The sequence below is a fragment of the Scophthalmus maximus genome, chromosome 6 (assembly GCF_022379125.1).
Source record: "Scophthalmus maximus strain ysfricsl-2021 chromosome 6, ASM2237912v1, whole genome shotgun sequence".
Lineage (NCBI taxonomy): Eukaryota > Metazoa > Chordata > Actinopteri > Pleuronectiformes > Scophthalmidae > Scophthalmus > Scophthalmus maximus.
The window spans coordinates 1,275,001-1,290,000 of NC_061520.1; the positions used below are offsets into that span (position 1 = coordinate 1,275,001).

General features: G+C 43.0%; 1 protein-coding gene, 1 long non-coding RNA gene and 1 other non-coding gene across 3 annotated transcripts; 1 reads left to right on the plus strand and 2 right to left on the minus strand.

Annotated features, from left to right (window-relative positions):
* Nucleotides 1-4,269: 4,269 nt before the first annotated feature.
* Nucleotides 4,270-11,540, minus strand: LOC118309693. The gene is made up of 4 exons (XR_004793571.2): nucleotides 11,399-11,540; nucleotides 11,056-11,293; nucleotides 5,873-6,018; nucleotides 4,270-4,631 (listed from the first exon to the last, which is right to left on the minus strand). It is a non-coding gene; the product is annotated as an uncharacterized LOC118309693 (long non-coding RNA).
* On the plus strand, nucleotides 6,637-10,159 carry lsm3 (LSM3 homolog, U6 small nuclear RNA and mRNA degradation associated). Its single transcript, XM_035632089.2, has 4 exons — nucleotides 6,637-6,773; nucleotides 8,124-8,234; nucleotides 8,558-8,653; nucleotides 9,234-10,159. Exons 1-4 carry the CDS (start codon nucleotides 6,753-6,755, stop codon nucleotides 9,312-9,314), a joined length of 309 nt encoding a protein of 102 aa, XP_035487982.1. The 5' UTR covers nucleotides 6,637-6,752; the 3' UTR covers nucleotides 9,315-10,159.
* A 1,938-nt stretch (nucleotides 11,541-13,478) lies between the features above and the next one.
* trnaq-uug lies at nucleotides 13,479-13,550 on the minus strand. The gene has a single exon. It is a non-coding gene; the product is annotated as a tRNA-Gln (tRNA).
* Between the last annotated feature and the right edge of the window lie 1,450 nt (nucleotides 13,551-15,000).

A 15,000-nucleotide genomic window follows, 5' to 3' on the forward strand; every position in this document is an offset into this window, starting at 1 on the left:
CTCCTCCCTCCTTCTCCCCTTCTCTCTCTCTCTCTCTCCACTTCTGTCGTCCTCCTCGCTGTTGTGATTACAAGACAAATGAGTCTGCCTTCTTATAATGGAGATTAATAAAGTGATGATAATAAAAGCCACATCGCCATCGTTCATCACTACTCCTGCTGAAACAGTCCAGTGAGTCGGTGATGATGCAGGATATGTGATGACACAGTGATACAGCAGTCGACGTCCAGACCCATTAGATAATGGAGCTGATATTGTGATGGAGCAGATAATGCCGCGCTCAGCTCGAGCTGCTTCACACAGCTGTGTGGAAATTAATAGATTTAATACCTTTTCCTGGACAGAAAAGCGAGCACATTTAATTGGTTGGAAAGCATCAACATTTTTTATGTCAATGAAATATCTTACTGTTGCATTTTCTTAAAGAACCCTGCAGTCACTTTTTAAAGTATATGAAAATAATCTAATATTTAGTTTAACATTGTTTACCTCTGAAATGTGTCTGAAACCATCCTCTCTCTCTCTCACTGAGGAATTCTGAGACAAATAACACAGGCCCCGCCCACCACAGCCGCTCACACTAGGTTGACGGTGGAAGAATGTGATCAACAAGATGGTTAGAGGCAACATCACCAACTGCTAATGCTAACGCTAACTGTCTGCTGACACCTGCCATCCTGTCATGATGCTACTGCTAATGCTAACGCTAACTGTCTGCTGACACACCTTTCGTCCTCTTGTGGATGCTAACTGCTAATGCTAACGCTAACTGTCTGCTGACACACCTGCCGTCCTCTCTTGGATGCTAACTGCTAATGCTAACGCTAACTGTCTGCTGACACACCTGCCGTCCTCTCGTGGATGCTAACTGCTAATGCTAACGCTAACTGTCTGCTGACACACCTGCCGTCCTCTTGTGGATGTTAACTGCTAATGCTAACGCTAACTGTCTGCTGACACCTGCCATCCTGTCATGATGCTACTGCTAATGCTAACGCTAACTGTCAACTGACACACCTGTCGTCCTCTCGGGGATGCTACTGCTAATGCTAACCCTAACTGTCTGCTGACACAACTGTCATCCTCGCGTGGATGCTAACTGCTAATGCTAACGCTAACTGTCTGCTGACACAACTGTCGTCCTCTAATGATTCGCTGCCTCTGCTGCTCTGGAAGTTTACGGTTTCTTTGCCTCACATTTTCATATCCGACAGCGATTAGTTTTCTGTATTTGTGACGAACCAAATCTAGCTTGAACAGGATTCGTTTGAATTTCAAATTGCAGAGAAATGAAACAGAAATCTCCTCCTCCAGGAGAGGAATGTGAAAACACCAGATACAAGTCGCTGTAGTCGATGTCAGACATGAGAGGACAGAGACAGAAGAAGAACAACACTTTTCTGGGTGGAGCGACTTTAAAGAAAACAAGAAACTGAAGTTAGTTAAAATGCAAACAAGACTCGTCGTCTTCACGCAGTTTGAAACATTTCTCTTGGATTAACGAGACTGTGTTGAGGAGGACGTCCTGTCTCGTCTCACCACAACAACACGAGACGCAGGTCTGACAGAAACAAGCGCTCCTGCTCTAACAAGCTGCGTCAAACAAACGACCCCATCGTTCTGCAACGAGGCTCCAACTGCACGGGGGGAAAATATATATATCGCTGCTGTCAAATATGGTTTTAATATATTCATCATGTGCAGCGTCTTCCTCTGTGGTGCGTACTGGTCGCCAGCTCTCGGGTTTAATGAGGCGCTCGTGTCACAAATGGACCGCCAGTCTGGTTTCTTGCGGATCGAGTCCTCCATCTTTGTTTGGTTGTAACAAGCTGCGAGATGAACGATGTGTCAGGTTTTATATAGATAACTTCACAGCCGCTGTCATGTGTGGTCGGATGGATGACCCTTGTCAGATGAAAAGCACAATACCTGCAACAGGAATGTTTTCAGACGCGTCTTAAACAGACTGTTTGTATTTAAAATGTCTGTATTATTCTCTGGAATCACCAGGAAATGCACACGTCATTTCTCTGTTCCTTCATACGTTGGTATGCACACGTGCATATTCATCTTCTGCAATCGAGTTTTGCCTGATCCATAATTGAATGTGTACAGATCAGACTGTCAGTAAGTGGGTGATGTGAAAGGTTTGAATGACATGTAAACGGTCGTGGGGCAGATCTGGGGTCAGACCTACTGCACTGGACAGATACATATATATGTATATATATATATATATACATATATATGTATATGTATATATATATATATTCGCTTTCATCATCACTCATAACTCGGCAATTCATTATTCTTCATCTCAACCCTTTTTCCTGCACTATGCGTCTGTCGTCTCTCCGACACTTCCTCTCCTCAGCAGAGTATTTTTAGACGCTCGCGTTAGAATATGAATCTCTTCTGTTAGAAACCACAGGATTTTAGCGTTCGTACCAACTCCGTCTCCACATGACACATACGACAACTACAACAAGAAACTTATCTGACTTTATAATGGGATCAATTCCTATATGTTTTAATTTTTCAATAAGGGGACGTATGCAGAGCAAAGTAATATGTAATGAATGTAATGTGTGTAATAAAGAACTTCCCTGCACAGATTCATCCTGCGAATCAAACTGACGACGTCTCCGTCGACAAACTCGCTCGTCCGACCTTCTGTGACCTCTGTACGCGGTTGTCAACTCCAGCAGCCGTCAATCAACATTCATTTCTGAAAACATTCAAATTCTATCTGTCAGCAGAATTAGAAATAGAGAGCGGCGTTTCCATCATCACTAATAGATTCTGGATTGATCGGGTTTCTAAACATCCGTGTTCAGTTGACTGACAACGGAGTCCATCACTTGGCAGAATGAGACGCTGGTTAGTGACCCGGAGGCCTGTTTTAAAAAGACATAATATTTCATAATGTCCAATCAGTCATTTTGTCAGGATAGGTGCCTCATTTCACAGGGAACGTTTTCTTTCGACCTCCGAGACTAAAACAAGACTGAGAAGTTAAAGTTTAGTCTTTTTTACGGTTCATTTTTTATCAACCTGAAAACGCCACGATGACGCCACATGCTGCATAAACAATCTTATAATTTAGGCCCATGAATTATGACATATGAATCACAGGACTGTGTCAGTGTCGGGCAGCAAAAGCACAAACCTGGATTATTTTTAATTTCTTTAAACCAGTGACATTTGTATCGGTGCGACGGTGCCTCCGTAAAATAACATCGAGGGAAACTTTATGTGGAACGTTTGTTGTGGTTTGGAAGCCTTGAGTTTATTACTTTGTTCAGCGCCATCTTGGATTTGTGAAACCAGAAGTAACCATATTTGGAGCAGCTGAGGGGGTGTGGCCTGACGGACCTGTCCACCTACACCTGCAACCTGCACCTACTGGACAGTATTAGCTGTCAATCACACAGTAGAGTCCTTTATCTCACTGACTTCTACAGTAACTGACTTCTTTTTTTTGCTGCCAGTGTCGCCCCCTCCTGGTCGTGCGAGAGGATACAGGTTCTGCAGAGGCCTCGCTTCAGAGGTCGAGGTCGATGAAACAGAACGTCGACGATTATTCTTCATCCAGTGAGTCACATTCACAACAAACAATATGCATCATAGAGTGTGTGTGTGTGTGTGTGTGTGTGTGTGTGTGTGGCCCAACACTGACCTGCTGTGGCCACGGATGAGAATGCATCTTCAACAATACATCAGTCACCATAAAGTACATTCATACATTCATATTTGATTAGTGAACATTTGTAAGTTTTTATTGTTGGAAAAAGAAAATCCCAGTAGCTTCCTCAGTCTCGAACAGTTTTATTAAATCGCCATTTTGTTTTCCTGCAACTTTCTGAAATTAATTAATCAGATTTTTCACTTCTTTATTGTTTCATTTTTTCCGTCTAATACTTATTGCACTTTGTTCTGCGTCACATCACGTGTATGTCACATTCACTGAGCCTGTCGGTCAACTCTCCCTCCTCTTGTTCAGGGTTATATGTAATTCTGACCCTGTTTCTAGAACAACATGTCATACAATTTTTATCTCATCGCCCTCGTTTCATCACACACGTCCGACCGCACACACACATCCGGCACACACACGTCCGACCGCACACACAAACGTCTGACCACACACACAGATCCGACCGCACACACACGTCCGACCGCACACACACACGTCTGACCACACACACAGTCAGTGCCAGTGACCAACACTGACAGATTAAAAAAATTAAAAAATCAACAGACGACATGTTGACGTGAGACCATGTGACTTTAATAGTTCCCGTCACACATTAGACGACGCACTGCTAAAACAAGACTTCCCCAAATATTTCTTTAAACATTTTTTTTTAAGCTGAGGTAGAATTCAAATCATTTTTTGGAAAAAAATGATCATCATATATTGAAGAAGACTTGAAACTAGAGATTGAACCATAAACTCCTCAGGAAAATGTTTTACTGAGGTTATGAATCAAGTGAGAAGTCGACTGACGTTCTCACAGAGTCGCCCTCTGCTGGTCAGGACACAGAACACAGGCTTCACACACACGTGACTTCTATCTTCCTGTGGTTTCGGCGCCACCTAGTGGCCGGAGTCTGTCCCGCGGTGAAACCTGCAGGATGTGATGATAGAGCAGAGAGAGAGAAGAAGATGGATGCAGATATTAATATCATTATTATGACTCGTACAGGTGACGAGGTGAATCAATCACACGGAAAAAAGAGTCTTTATGTGACGTTTCTCGTTTCTAAACGTCCACATGCAGAACTACAGTGTGTCGGCTGGTTTCGAACCAGAAGAAGCACAACAACGACTTTGCCTATGAACATTTTTTTTTTAACTCTTGTCTGTAGCAGCGATCTCTTCCACCGCAGAGCGACGCTGCAGCTGAGGGTGGAATGGGTAACAGCACTGCTCTCTGCTCTGCCTCCTCGGGCCCCGCACAGACCCCCGGTACGAGGCACCGGGCTGGGCCGAGGCTGGAGGCCCGCTCGCACACACACACACACACACACACACACACACAGAGAAAAATTCTCTGATTTCAGCTTATTAAATATGAATATGTTCTGGTTTCTTTGCTCCTCTGTGACAGTGAACTGAACATCTTTGGTGTGTGAACAAAACAAAACATCACGTTGAGGTTTGGGGAAACACGATCCACATTTTTCATCGTTTTATGAACCAAACAACTGATCGATTAATCAAGAAGATAATCAACAGATTAATCCATAATGAAAATAACTGTTAGTTGCACCTCTAATCATATATTATATATAATGAAAATTATATGTATATCAGAAATTAGCCCAAGATTAGGTCAAAGAAAGTTATGACATGTTACAAACTTTCTCTTGGAAACTGAGAAGGTGAAGTGTTGTGTTGAGAGATTCATCAATGATCAGAAGAGCTGCAGATTCAATTAGTGTCGATTGACTCATTGATCAACTCATCCTGCTGTGACTAAAATCAAGTTTGAGATCGATATTTTTGGGAAAAAAAACTAAATTTCTCATCAGGCTCAAGTTCACAACCTGCATGATGACGTGGCAGGAACAACGGGAGTGTGTGTGTGTGTGTGGGGGGGGGGGGGGGGGGGCAATGAGCGTATAAGTCAATTCATAAAGAAAATAAATCGATCGATATCTTCATAAATGTGTTGAACACAATGAAATGTCTTTAATCTCTGTTGTCATGAATCTGCTCCGCGACGCGACGTGTCCGGACGCTGTGAAACTTCCCGGAGGCTCGAGATGCGACGACAGACGTGGACACGAGCTGAGACCGAGAGAGAAGGAGAAGAAATGTGAAGCGACAGAGAGACTGAGAGGAAGACAACAATCATAAACTCACCGGTCGGACGGTTCGATCGTCTGCGGCGACGTGTGGAGACGTGGAGGATGGAAAAGGCCCGGAGCGGGAGGAGGAGGAGGAGGAGGAGGAGAGTGGTCCTGCCTATCGGAGCACGCAGCGGGTTGCCAGGTTCGCCGTCTATCCTGCTGCGCCACACGCCGGACAGCGGGGGTGGAGGTGACAGAAGTTCTCATTCCGTTTACTTCAGTTAAAATGTGTTTTACTTAATCATTTTATTATTGTGTTCAGTCATTTTGCACAATATCATCACTACACACAGTATCAAGTAGAAACTTTGAGTATTTCTACTCATGTACTTTTTCTTATCACATCATTATATAGATTATGGATTATAGAAAATTATGATGTAGATTGTTTTCAGGTGGTTTCGTATATGCAGTAGATATATGTAAGATGTGGCAGAGTAAAAAAGTACAATACTTTGCCATTCTTAGTAAAATATATGTATCTGTATGTATATGTATCCACAGCACAGATTACAAGTAACTCAAACCTGCACTTGAGCAAATGTACTTAGTTGCTGTTTTTTTTGTTTATTTCTTTTCTATTGTCATAATAATAATGATGTTGATGATGATGATGATGATGATGATGATATATCTGGTAGAATTGTTTGCATGGCATTATTTCAAATCAGGCAAAGAACAACAGGCAGACGTCAAGAACTTATCATGGAGAAGAAAATGCCACAAATAATAAATAGGTTCATGATTTTTTTTTTACACATCTGCCTGGTAACAGTGGAGAAATTGTCTTTTAAACACATTTTCGCACGCGTTTTGTGTGAAAACGCCTGTTTCCGGCGGACCTGGCAACCCGCCGCACACCGGCCGCTCCGCAGTGCGCAGACTCCAACAACATGGCGGACGAAGTGGAGCAGGTCGGTGCCGCCGCGGTTCAAGTTTGATGCTTTTAATCAAACACAGCGCGAATACAATGACGTGTAATGAACGAAGAGGGACGAGTTCCTTCGGGTCGTGGAAGTTGTTCGGTCGCGGAGTCGCTTCGTGTGCAGTGTGACGGGGCCGCAGCCCGGCGCGGCCCTGTCGGAGCGGCTAGCCGCGTTAGCTTCCGTTAGCCGGCGATGCTAACGGTCAGAATGACACGGAAGTTCAGCGCAGAGTTTAAAAAACATGTAGTTATGAGAAGATGAAGTCTGCGGTTGTGTCTGTGGTCGGTGAGCAGCTGGAGACAAGTCGAACGAGTTGGACTCGTTCTGCTCAAGTCGAACTTTATTATCAGTTCTGCAACAATGTGCAGGACACGTTGTGTTCATCTCCCAGCAATAAGTTCAGATCCAAATTCAAAGGTTTTCATTTGTCACGTACTCAAACAGGACGCGCAGTGAAATGCTTCTGTGACATGTGCTGTACTTCTGTGCTCATATTCAAAAAATACAATATAAAATATAAAATGCAGTGCAATGGAATAGAATATAATACAATAAAATACAATGACGTTTTAGCAGAAGTTATAGTTAGGTTATGGTTAATTTACATGTGCAATAGTTATGAAATGAAAGATATTATAAATAGATACAGAGTTAAAACTACGTCGACAGGCAGATGTACAAATGTTGCAGTCCAATATGGTTGAAGTGTTCAATAAGTTCACGAACAGATAAAGTAATATGAACAATTGATACTTTTTAAATTAAAGTGCAATGTACAGGAAACTAAATGACTTGTGATGTTCAATACTGATGTGGTCGCTGTGAAAGGCACCGATCGAGTCAAACAGTGATTCAATCTAAGCTGCAACAAATCATCAAAGATGGTTGGACGTTCATTTAGTCGTCGATTATTCATCGATGAATCGGTTCAAGTAGTTTTGTACGGCGGGAAAAACAAGTCATGATTGTCTGATTTCATCTTCCTCCATGTGAATGTGTTCTGGTTCCTCTGTGACAGGGAACTGAAGATGTTTGTGGATGAAACAAAAATCTTCATCTTGGATCGACATTTTTCACCATTTTATGAACCAAACGACTGATCGATCAATCTGAGGAAATAATCCAATCCAAATACCAATATTAATTCAAGTCCCATGTATTTGGTTGTATCTGTGTTCTGTATCGAAATCGGCCTCCGCCCCAAAAAATTTTGGTAGTTTTGTGGGAAACGCGTGTGCGAGTGTCTACTGGTATCGAAAACATCTCCAGTATCGAGTTGCAGATCTGAGATCTGTGTCGGTCGTCGGTCGAACTAATGCCCTTCGTGCTTTGCCGCAGCAACCGACGACCAACACGGTGGAGGAGCCTCTGGATCTGATCCGACTCAGTCTGGACGAGCGGATCTACGTCAAGATGAGGAACGACCGGGAGCTCCGTGGCCGACTGCACGTAAGACACACGCACATGCGCACACGCACACACACACGCACATGGACACGCACACACACACACACATGCACACACACATGCACACACACATGCGCACACGCACACACGCACGCACATCTCCTTAAACAATTTTAAGTGTATCAAACTACGAGTGAATCATCTGCGATGGGAAACCAAACCTTGCGGTTGTGCCTGAAGACTGGCGACCAAAATTATCAGACATGTCAGAAGTTCATGCGAGCGTCCGATCGCTCCCTTCACTGCACCGTAAACGACGAAGTGTTCCCTCCGCCCCTGAACGTCCCTGGTGTGTTTGCGTCCAGGCCTACGATCAGCACCTGAACATGATCCTGGGCGACGTGGAGGAGACGGTGACGACGGTGGAGATCGACGAGGAGACGTACGAGGAACTGTACAAGGTAATGACGCGGACCCGTCTTCACTTCTACTGAAACACGACTGTAATACAGTACAGTAGTATCTGGTCTCTTGTAATATGTGAAAGAATGTTTGGAAATTAATTATTTTTTTGTGTTTCTCCGATAAATATAGTTTTTGCAAAGTTTATTGTATTTTTTTTTTTCATTTAAAATTGAATTGGGATCACAATTGGTGTACATAATATAGCACTCTTTTCTTTTCCTTAAAATATATATATATATATATACATAAATAAGAATAAAATAAACGAATAAATGAAAAAGTAATTGAACGTGACCTAGGGTTAAAAAAATATATAAATAAAAAAATTAAATAATACAAAAAAATACATGAAAAAATTCTAATAATGAAATTCAGAAAAAATGGGCAAAAAAACATATACACCATTTTCCGTTAAAAAAAATATATATATATATATAGACAGCAATGAAATAAACTAATAAATAAAACTAATACATCAGAAAAAAGTGTAATAAAAAGGAGTCAAGCTGAATATATGAACTCCTAGAGAAAAGGAAGAGAGAAGTTGATTGTATTTTTTCTTTGTGTCCTCGTCAGTCGACCAAGAGGAACATCCCCATGCTGTTTGTCCGAGGCGACGGCGTGGTGCTCGTAGCTCCGCCCCTCAGGGTGGGCTAACCCGCGACACGCTTTCCTGGTGTGACGGAGCGTCAGTGACGGCCGGGACGTGTTCCGGCCCCCGAGGAAGAGGAGGAGGAAGAGGGCTGTGCCGTCCTGACGAGGGTTTAAGAAACACCTTCAGCCCCTCGAGCTTCAGACTGTCACCAACTCAAACCTCAGAAACACTGCAGATTTCTAATTTCCCTTTTTGTGAGGCTGCTAAGAAAAGAAAAAAATGTTTTTGACTCGAGAAACTAAAGTAAGGGGACGTTTTTTGTTTTTTTATTTTCTTTCAGGCGTTTTGTTTAATTGGTTTTGGGTTTGAAGTGATTTCTCGGGATGTTTAATTTGTCTTTGCTCAGTAGAACATTGAATAAATCGCTCAGTTGTCGTTAATATGCCCGGGAAAAAGATTAATATTGTTTTAAAGAAAAGTTTCCTCTCACTTTCCAGTGATGTCAAGTACCAGACAATGTTACAAATGTCATGATGATTCGACTGGCCTCAGTTATGAGTCTTTAAAAATATATTTAAAAAATCAAAAACTGAGCTGAGGGGTTTAATGCGATTCCTCATTTTGAAACGATTTCTCGAGGGAAACTTCTGCGTCTGAACTTCCTGCGGTGACTTTAAAATCCACGATGTGTGAATAAGTTCTTTTGAGTTTCTGTTTTTAAGTTTGATCTTTTTTTATATCTATTTTTCTAGTGTTGTGTTGGACGTGCGAGCGCATCATGCTCAGATGTGTTGACATCTGTTTTCATTTGGTTCTTTGGTAAACTTGGAATAAAAAAATTATCATTTTGAAAAAAAAAATGTGTTTTTTAATATTGTGTGAAAATTAAAGCAGATTTCAAGAGTAACCATAGTTTGTTATTTTAGAAATATTAAATAGTAATAAATTGATTTAACGGTAAAATGTAAAATGGGCAGCTACTCTGCTAACTGAATCTGTATGGATTCAAAAATTCTAACTGAAAACTCATTGTCCTCGAAATACAATTTTTTTTTGTTTGAACCTAAAGTTTGAAAAGTGAAAAATATCAACTTGGTCTGTCACAATATCAAGATTTTCATGAAATTATTATCCTGGTTGAAATAATTCACAATAAAAATATTTACAATATTTATAGAAATATTAGGTGATACCTGTCAAATTAATAGTGTAATTCTCTTAGTGGTGGAAAAAAAATATCCAACGCAAGTACCAATAAACTATTAAAGTAGAACTCTTGAATACATTTTTGAAAGTTGTGTTCAAAAATATTGTGCTGTTGTGTTTTTCCACTAGGTGGCAGCACATATCTGATAGATCATCTACAGTATCATCTGTTGAATGGATTATAGATCAGGACTGAATGTGAATAGGCAGCTTGGCTACACACACACACTGTCACACACTCTTACTACCTTGTTTGGAAACAGCGAATTTTCAAGTGGTTGGAAAGTAAATTCTTTAAACAGATGAGACAAATCAGTATTTTTCAGACGGGCAAATAAAATAAATAATGTGCCCAACCAAGAGAGAGATGAATAGATGCTGACGTTTTTCTGGTTGGATTAGCACGTCTCTGGACTTGTTGGTCGGTGTCTCCACTTCCTCCTGTTGTAACACAACGAGGCCGACATGCCAGTTTTTCCAGGTGTTTCCACGACTAAAGTTCAGGGTCCGTTCCAAATCTGTCTCATGAATCATTGACGTGTTGAAGTTGGAATGCTGTACTAACACATCTTCTTATACCTAAACAGGAACACCAACCTTTCTGCACACGACGACCAGTGTGTCTCTTTCCAGCAGACCGACCTGGGGATTCATGCTTTCGTCCTTCCTCTCACTGACCTCCAGGAGTTTCTGAACTGGGGGAATACGAGTGATGTCACCATCCCTGAACATTCTTCTCCCTCTGAGGGACTGGAACTGCGATGTGTCACTCAACGGACGGCGATGAGCAGCTCAGCATCTCCTGGCCTCCAAATATTTTCAAATGACGCCTTTTCTGCAGATTCAATCAGTCACAGCCGTTCACGAAACAACCTTAACGTGACATTCAAGCAGAGAGACAAATGTCCGACAGCTCGTCACGGCACTGACGTTATATTACCTCCGTACTCCTGATGTCTCTCACGCATCATGGTCCGTCCAGCACCTCCACCAGCGTCTGTAAGGCTTCCTCAGAGAATCTCTAGACTAATTATCCACGAGTACCATCTCTTACTATATTGCTTATCTTTAACTTCTGCTACTATTGAAGATATTGTTTAAAGATAACTGGGAATAGGGAAATACAGAATGCAAGGAAAAACTTCCCCGAATCATTTATTTCTTCACAGTACAAGCCACCGTTATAAGAGACGTGTCTGTAACACCGTCGACACTGTGAACGGAACCCAATGTCACATTTTGAAACCATAAAAATATCAATATTTGTCAAACACTCTGCGACGGGCGGGTTCTGGAACAGAAACTTCGCCCGGCATGTGTCACTGGCTGTACGACGTGGAAAAGGAACCGGTCGGACTGACAGAGTGAAGCACTTTCCACTGGAGCTGGTGCCAACGGAATCTGAAGGCCTCTGAAGACCTCTGAAGGCCTCTGAAGGCCTCTGAAGACCTCTGAAGGCCTCTGAAGGCCTCTGAAGACCTCTGAAGGCCTCTGAAGACCTCTGAAGGCCTCTGAAGGCCTCTGCCTCTGAAGGCGTGAGAGTCAAACGATTTCTCTGGTCCCGTATGAACCCTTGGGCAGAACTCCAAAAACACTTCGTCAGGCGACCAGCCGCTGCTTGGCACCTACCTAATACCATGGCTATGGGGAGGCGCGGTGGTGGCGCCGTTGTGCTACGGGGGCGTTTCAACAGCGGCAGCGACGGGGAAACAGAGTCGGCGTTGAGGGGAAGGATGAACGCTGCCAAGTACAAGTATAAAAACTGTGTTTATGAACTGAGACTGCGGCGACAGTTCAAGCTCAGAGCCATGACGACGCTGGAGAGTCGGACTCTCCTGAGGAGACACCCGAAGACAGAACTTCACGGACTCTTCCCGGTCACTCAGATGGAGCTTCAGAGGATCGACGTGAACACAAGAACACGCCCCATGAATCTCAGGGGAAAAATGTCCCAACAGTGCTTCTGTTCTTTCTCTTGTCCGTTATCACCAGTTTGCAACGTTCGTCAACAATCCGGCAGACGTTTTCCGAGCGTCGACAGGCCCGACCGGTCCTCAAACATTGCGTAAAACCTTAATGACTTCGTGCCTCGCATGCCTCTACACTTGTGTCACAAATATTTTTCTAATCGCTGGAGCTCTGATGTGATGAGGCCACATCGCTTGGCGTTCACGCTCGGGCTAAAAATGTCTCTGATGTAGCTGAAGGTATTTAAATCCAGACGCCAACGCCCAAGTCTCTTCTTTTATGGACAAGAGGGGTAGGCTTTGACCGGAAGGTTATCGGTTGGAATCCCCGGACCATGTTACAGCTATGCTTTCATATTGATATCAAAATGCAGCTGAATATTCGGCTTCCTCTTGACGCTCGTGCAGTTAGTGCTTTAATTAGACCATACTGTTTTGGAATGCATGAGTCTTTGTGAACTACAATACAGGAATGGATGGACAGTGGGGCCGAATACCGGAAATACAGAACAATGATTATTTTTTTAACCAAAACCACTGGTCAGGTCCCGGTTTTAGTTGCTGTAGAAAAAGTAATTGATATATTACAACAGGTATGAATATTTGATATTTAAATAGATTTTCATTGTGTTTTTCTCATGGTCTATAACAACATGAGAACGAAGCTCCCCCTGGTGGTAGGACGAGCTGCCGAATGCTGTCGGAGCATCGGCGTCCCTGTCAATGTCCAAGAACCTCCGGAAGACTTGTGTTGTCCTCGAGGAACCCTCCTCTCCCAACGACCCAACGAGAAGTGTGATCCGATCGAACAGATTCAACACTCACCTCAATGTCCCGTACTGTACTGAAGCTTAGTGTTGTAGCTCAGTTGTGAGTCGCTTTGGATAAAAGTCTCTAACAAATGATATCGTTTAGCAGGAGAGATTGTGATCTTTGCAGTTTGTTTTGTTGTGAAGTCAACCTTAAATTTCATTGTGATGTTAATCAGTCGCAGTGAGAAACACCTAGAAAGAGCTCCTTTTCATCCAGAATAACTCTTCGTAGGAACGTTGAAGGTTCCACCGAGACTCGAACTCGGATCGCTGGATTCAAAGTCCAGAGTGCTAACCATTACACCATGGAACCTGTTCTCTGGTAGGACCTCCATCTACTGCTCACAAATAAAAGGAGTGCTGCACAAAATGACGACCTATTCCTTCGGGGTACATACAAGACAAGAGGTTATAGTTCACCCTGTGAGCAGCGTGCAGACCGGACGCTGCTGCGACTCGCTATCGGAGAGTGACCAGACGGTTCAGCCAGGCCAGGGCTAGGTGGTTAGCATGCTAACTTCCGTATAATCAAAGTAAAACAAAAGTTAGCATTGGTGCTGCTGTTGGCGATTAGAGGGAAGTTAGTCTGAGGTTGAACTTGTGACGACCCTAAATGCTAACTTTGGCCATGTAGCATTACAAGCTAACACTTACATGTTGCCCCTTTAAAGGACGAATCTCCCGTTCCAATGGTCCCAGTGTAGCACACTTTAGTGGCGCCGTCTTCATATGAATTTCGACCGCGGCCTCACAGCAGATTATACTAAACACATTGTTGAGCCCGAAAAACTGAAACAAGGAGCTAAAAGAGGCTAAGATTTCCATCGGACGCCCTGTGTGTCTGATTTCAAAATGACAGGAGGTCGACAGCAGCTGCCTCTGGCGATGCCTGTTCCACCCGGCGTGTCGACCAGAAGAACTGGAAACTGTCCCACATTGTGGGGTCGTCACGTGTCGGAGCATTATGGACAGAAATAACCGCAGACACAAGGACACACACACACACACACACACTGCTGCACAGCAAACCTGCCATAAGGTGGCATGTGTCCTATAGACCTAAAAATAAACCAAATCCATGCTTGCAAGTAATGTGTCCTTGAATGAATAGCATAAACACACAGACACACACACACTGCTCCTCTCGTGGAGGTGTCAGGAGTATCACTGACCTACGACCGGCCACCGCCTATTTCTGTATCTGACACCGAGCGGAGTAACAAAACTGGAGTTTGTGTGTCCGACTTGATGGTCGACTGTCGGGAGGTTCTGTGGCTGCAGACGCCCGTCGCTCGGAAACTGTACAGTGTTTGAAATCCACCATCTCATTCTCTTTAATCGTGACGGGAACAGCGACATTTACATCATCAAAATTCTCTGTGTCACCGTCATCCAACTGTCTCGAGTTCACTCTATTAATCTAAAGAAAATGTTTTTAAAGGTGATGCAGGGTGTGTGTGTGTGTGTGTGTGTGCGCTCTGTAAAGTTATTAGAATCTACATTTAAAACTTGGGAAAAAAAATCTACAGTCTGTGCCAAAAATCTGAATGGAAGTAGGGCTGCAGCACCCCCTACTGGCAAGGTGTGTAACAAGGAAAAAAAAACTAAACTTTTATTTGTTTTTATTTCATTTTCCCGAAAAAACATGTTGAGAGGAAAATAGTAGCATTATTATAATTTTCATTTTTAGGCCGTTCAGCGATTTCCTGTTTTACTTATGGGATGCACAAATGTAGAACGTGATGATGCGATTAAGATTTTAA

Coding starts and splice junctions, on each gene's coding strand:
- lsm3 (XM_035632089.2), top strand. CDS start 6,753: ATGGCGGACGAAGTGGAGCAG. Junction 6,774..8,123: donor TGGCGGACGAAGTGGAGCAG/GTCGGTGCCGCC, acceptor GCTTTGCCGCAG/CAACCGACGACCAACACGGT. Junction 8,654..9,233: donor CGTACGAGGAACTGTACAAG/GTAATGACGCGG, acceptor TGTCCTCGTCAG/TCGACCAAGAGGAACATCCC.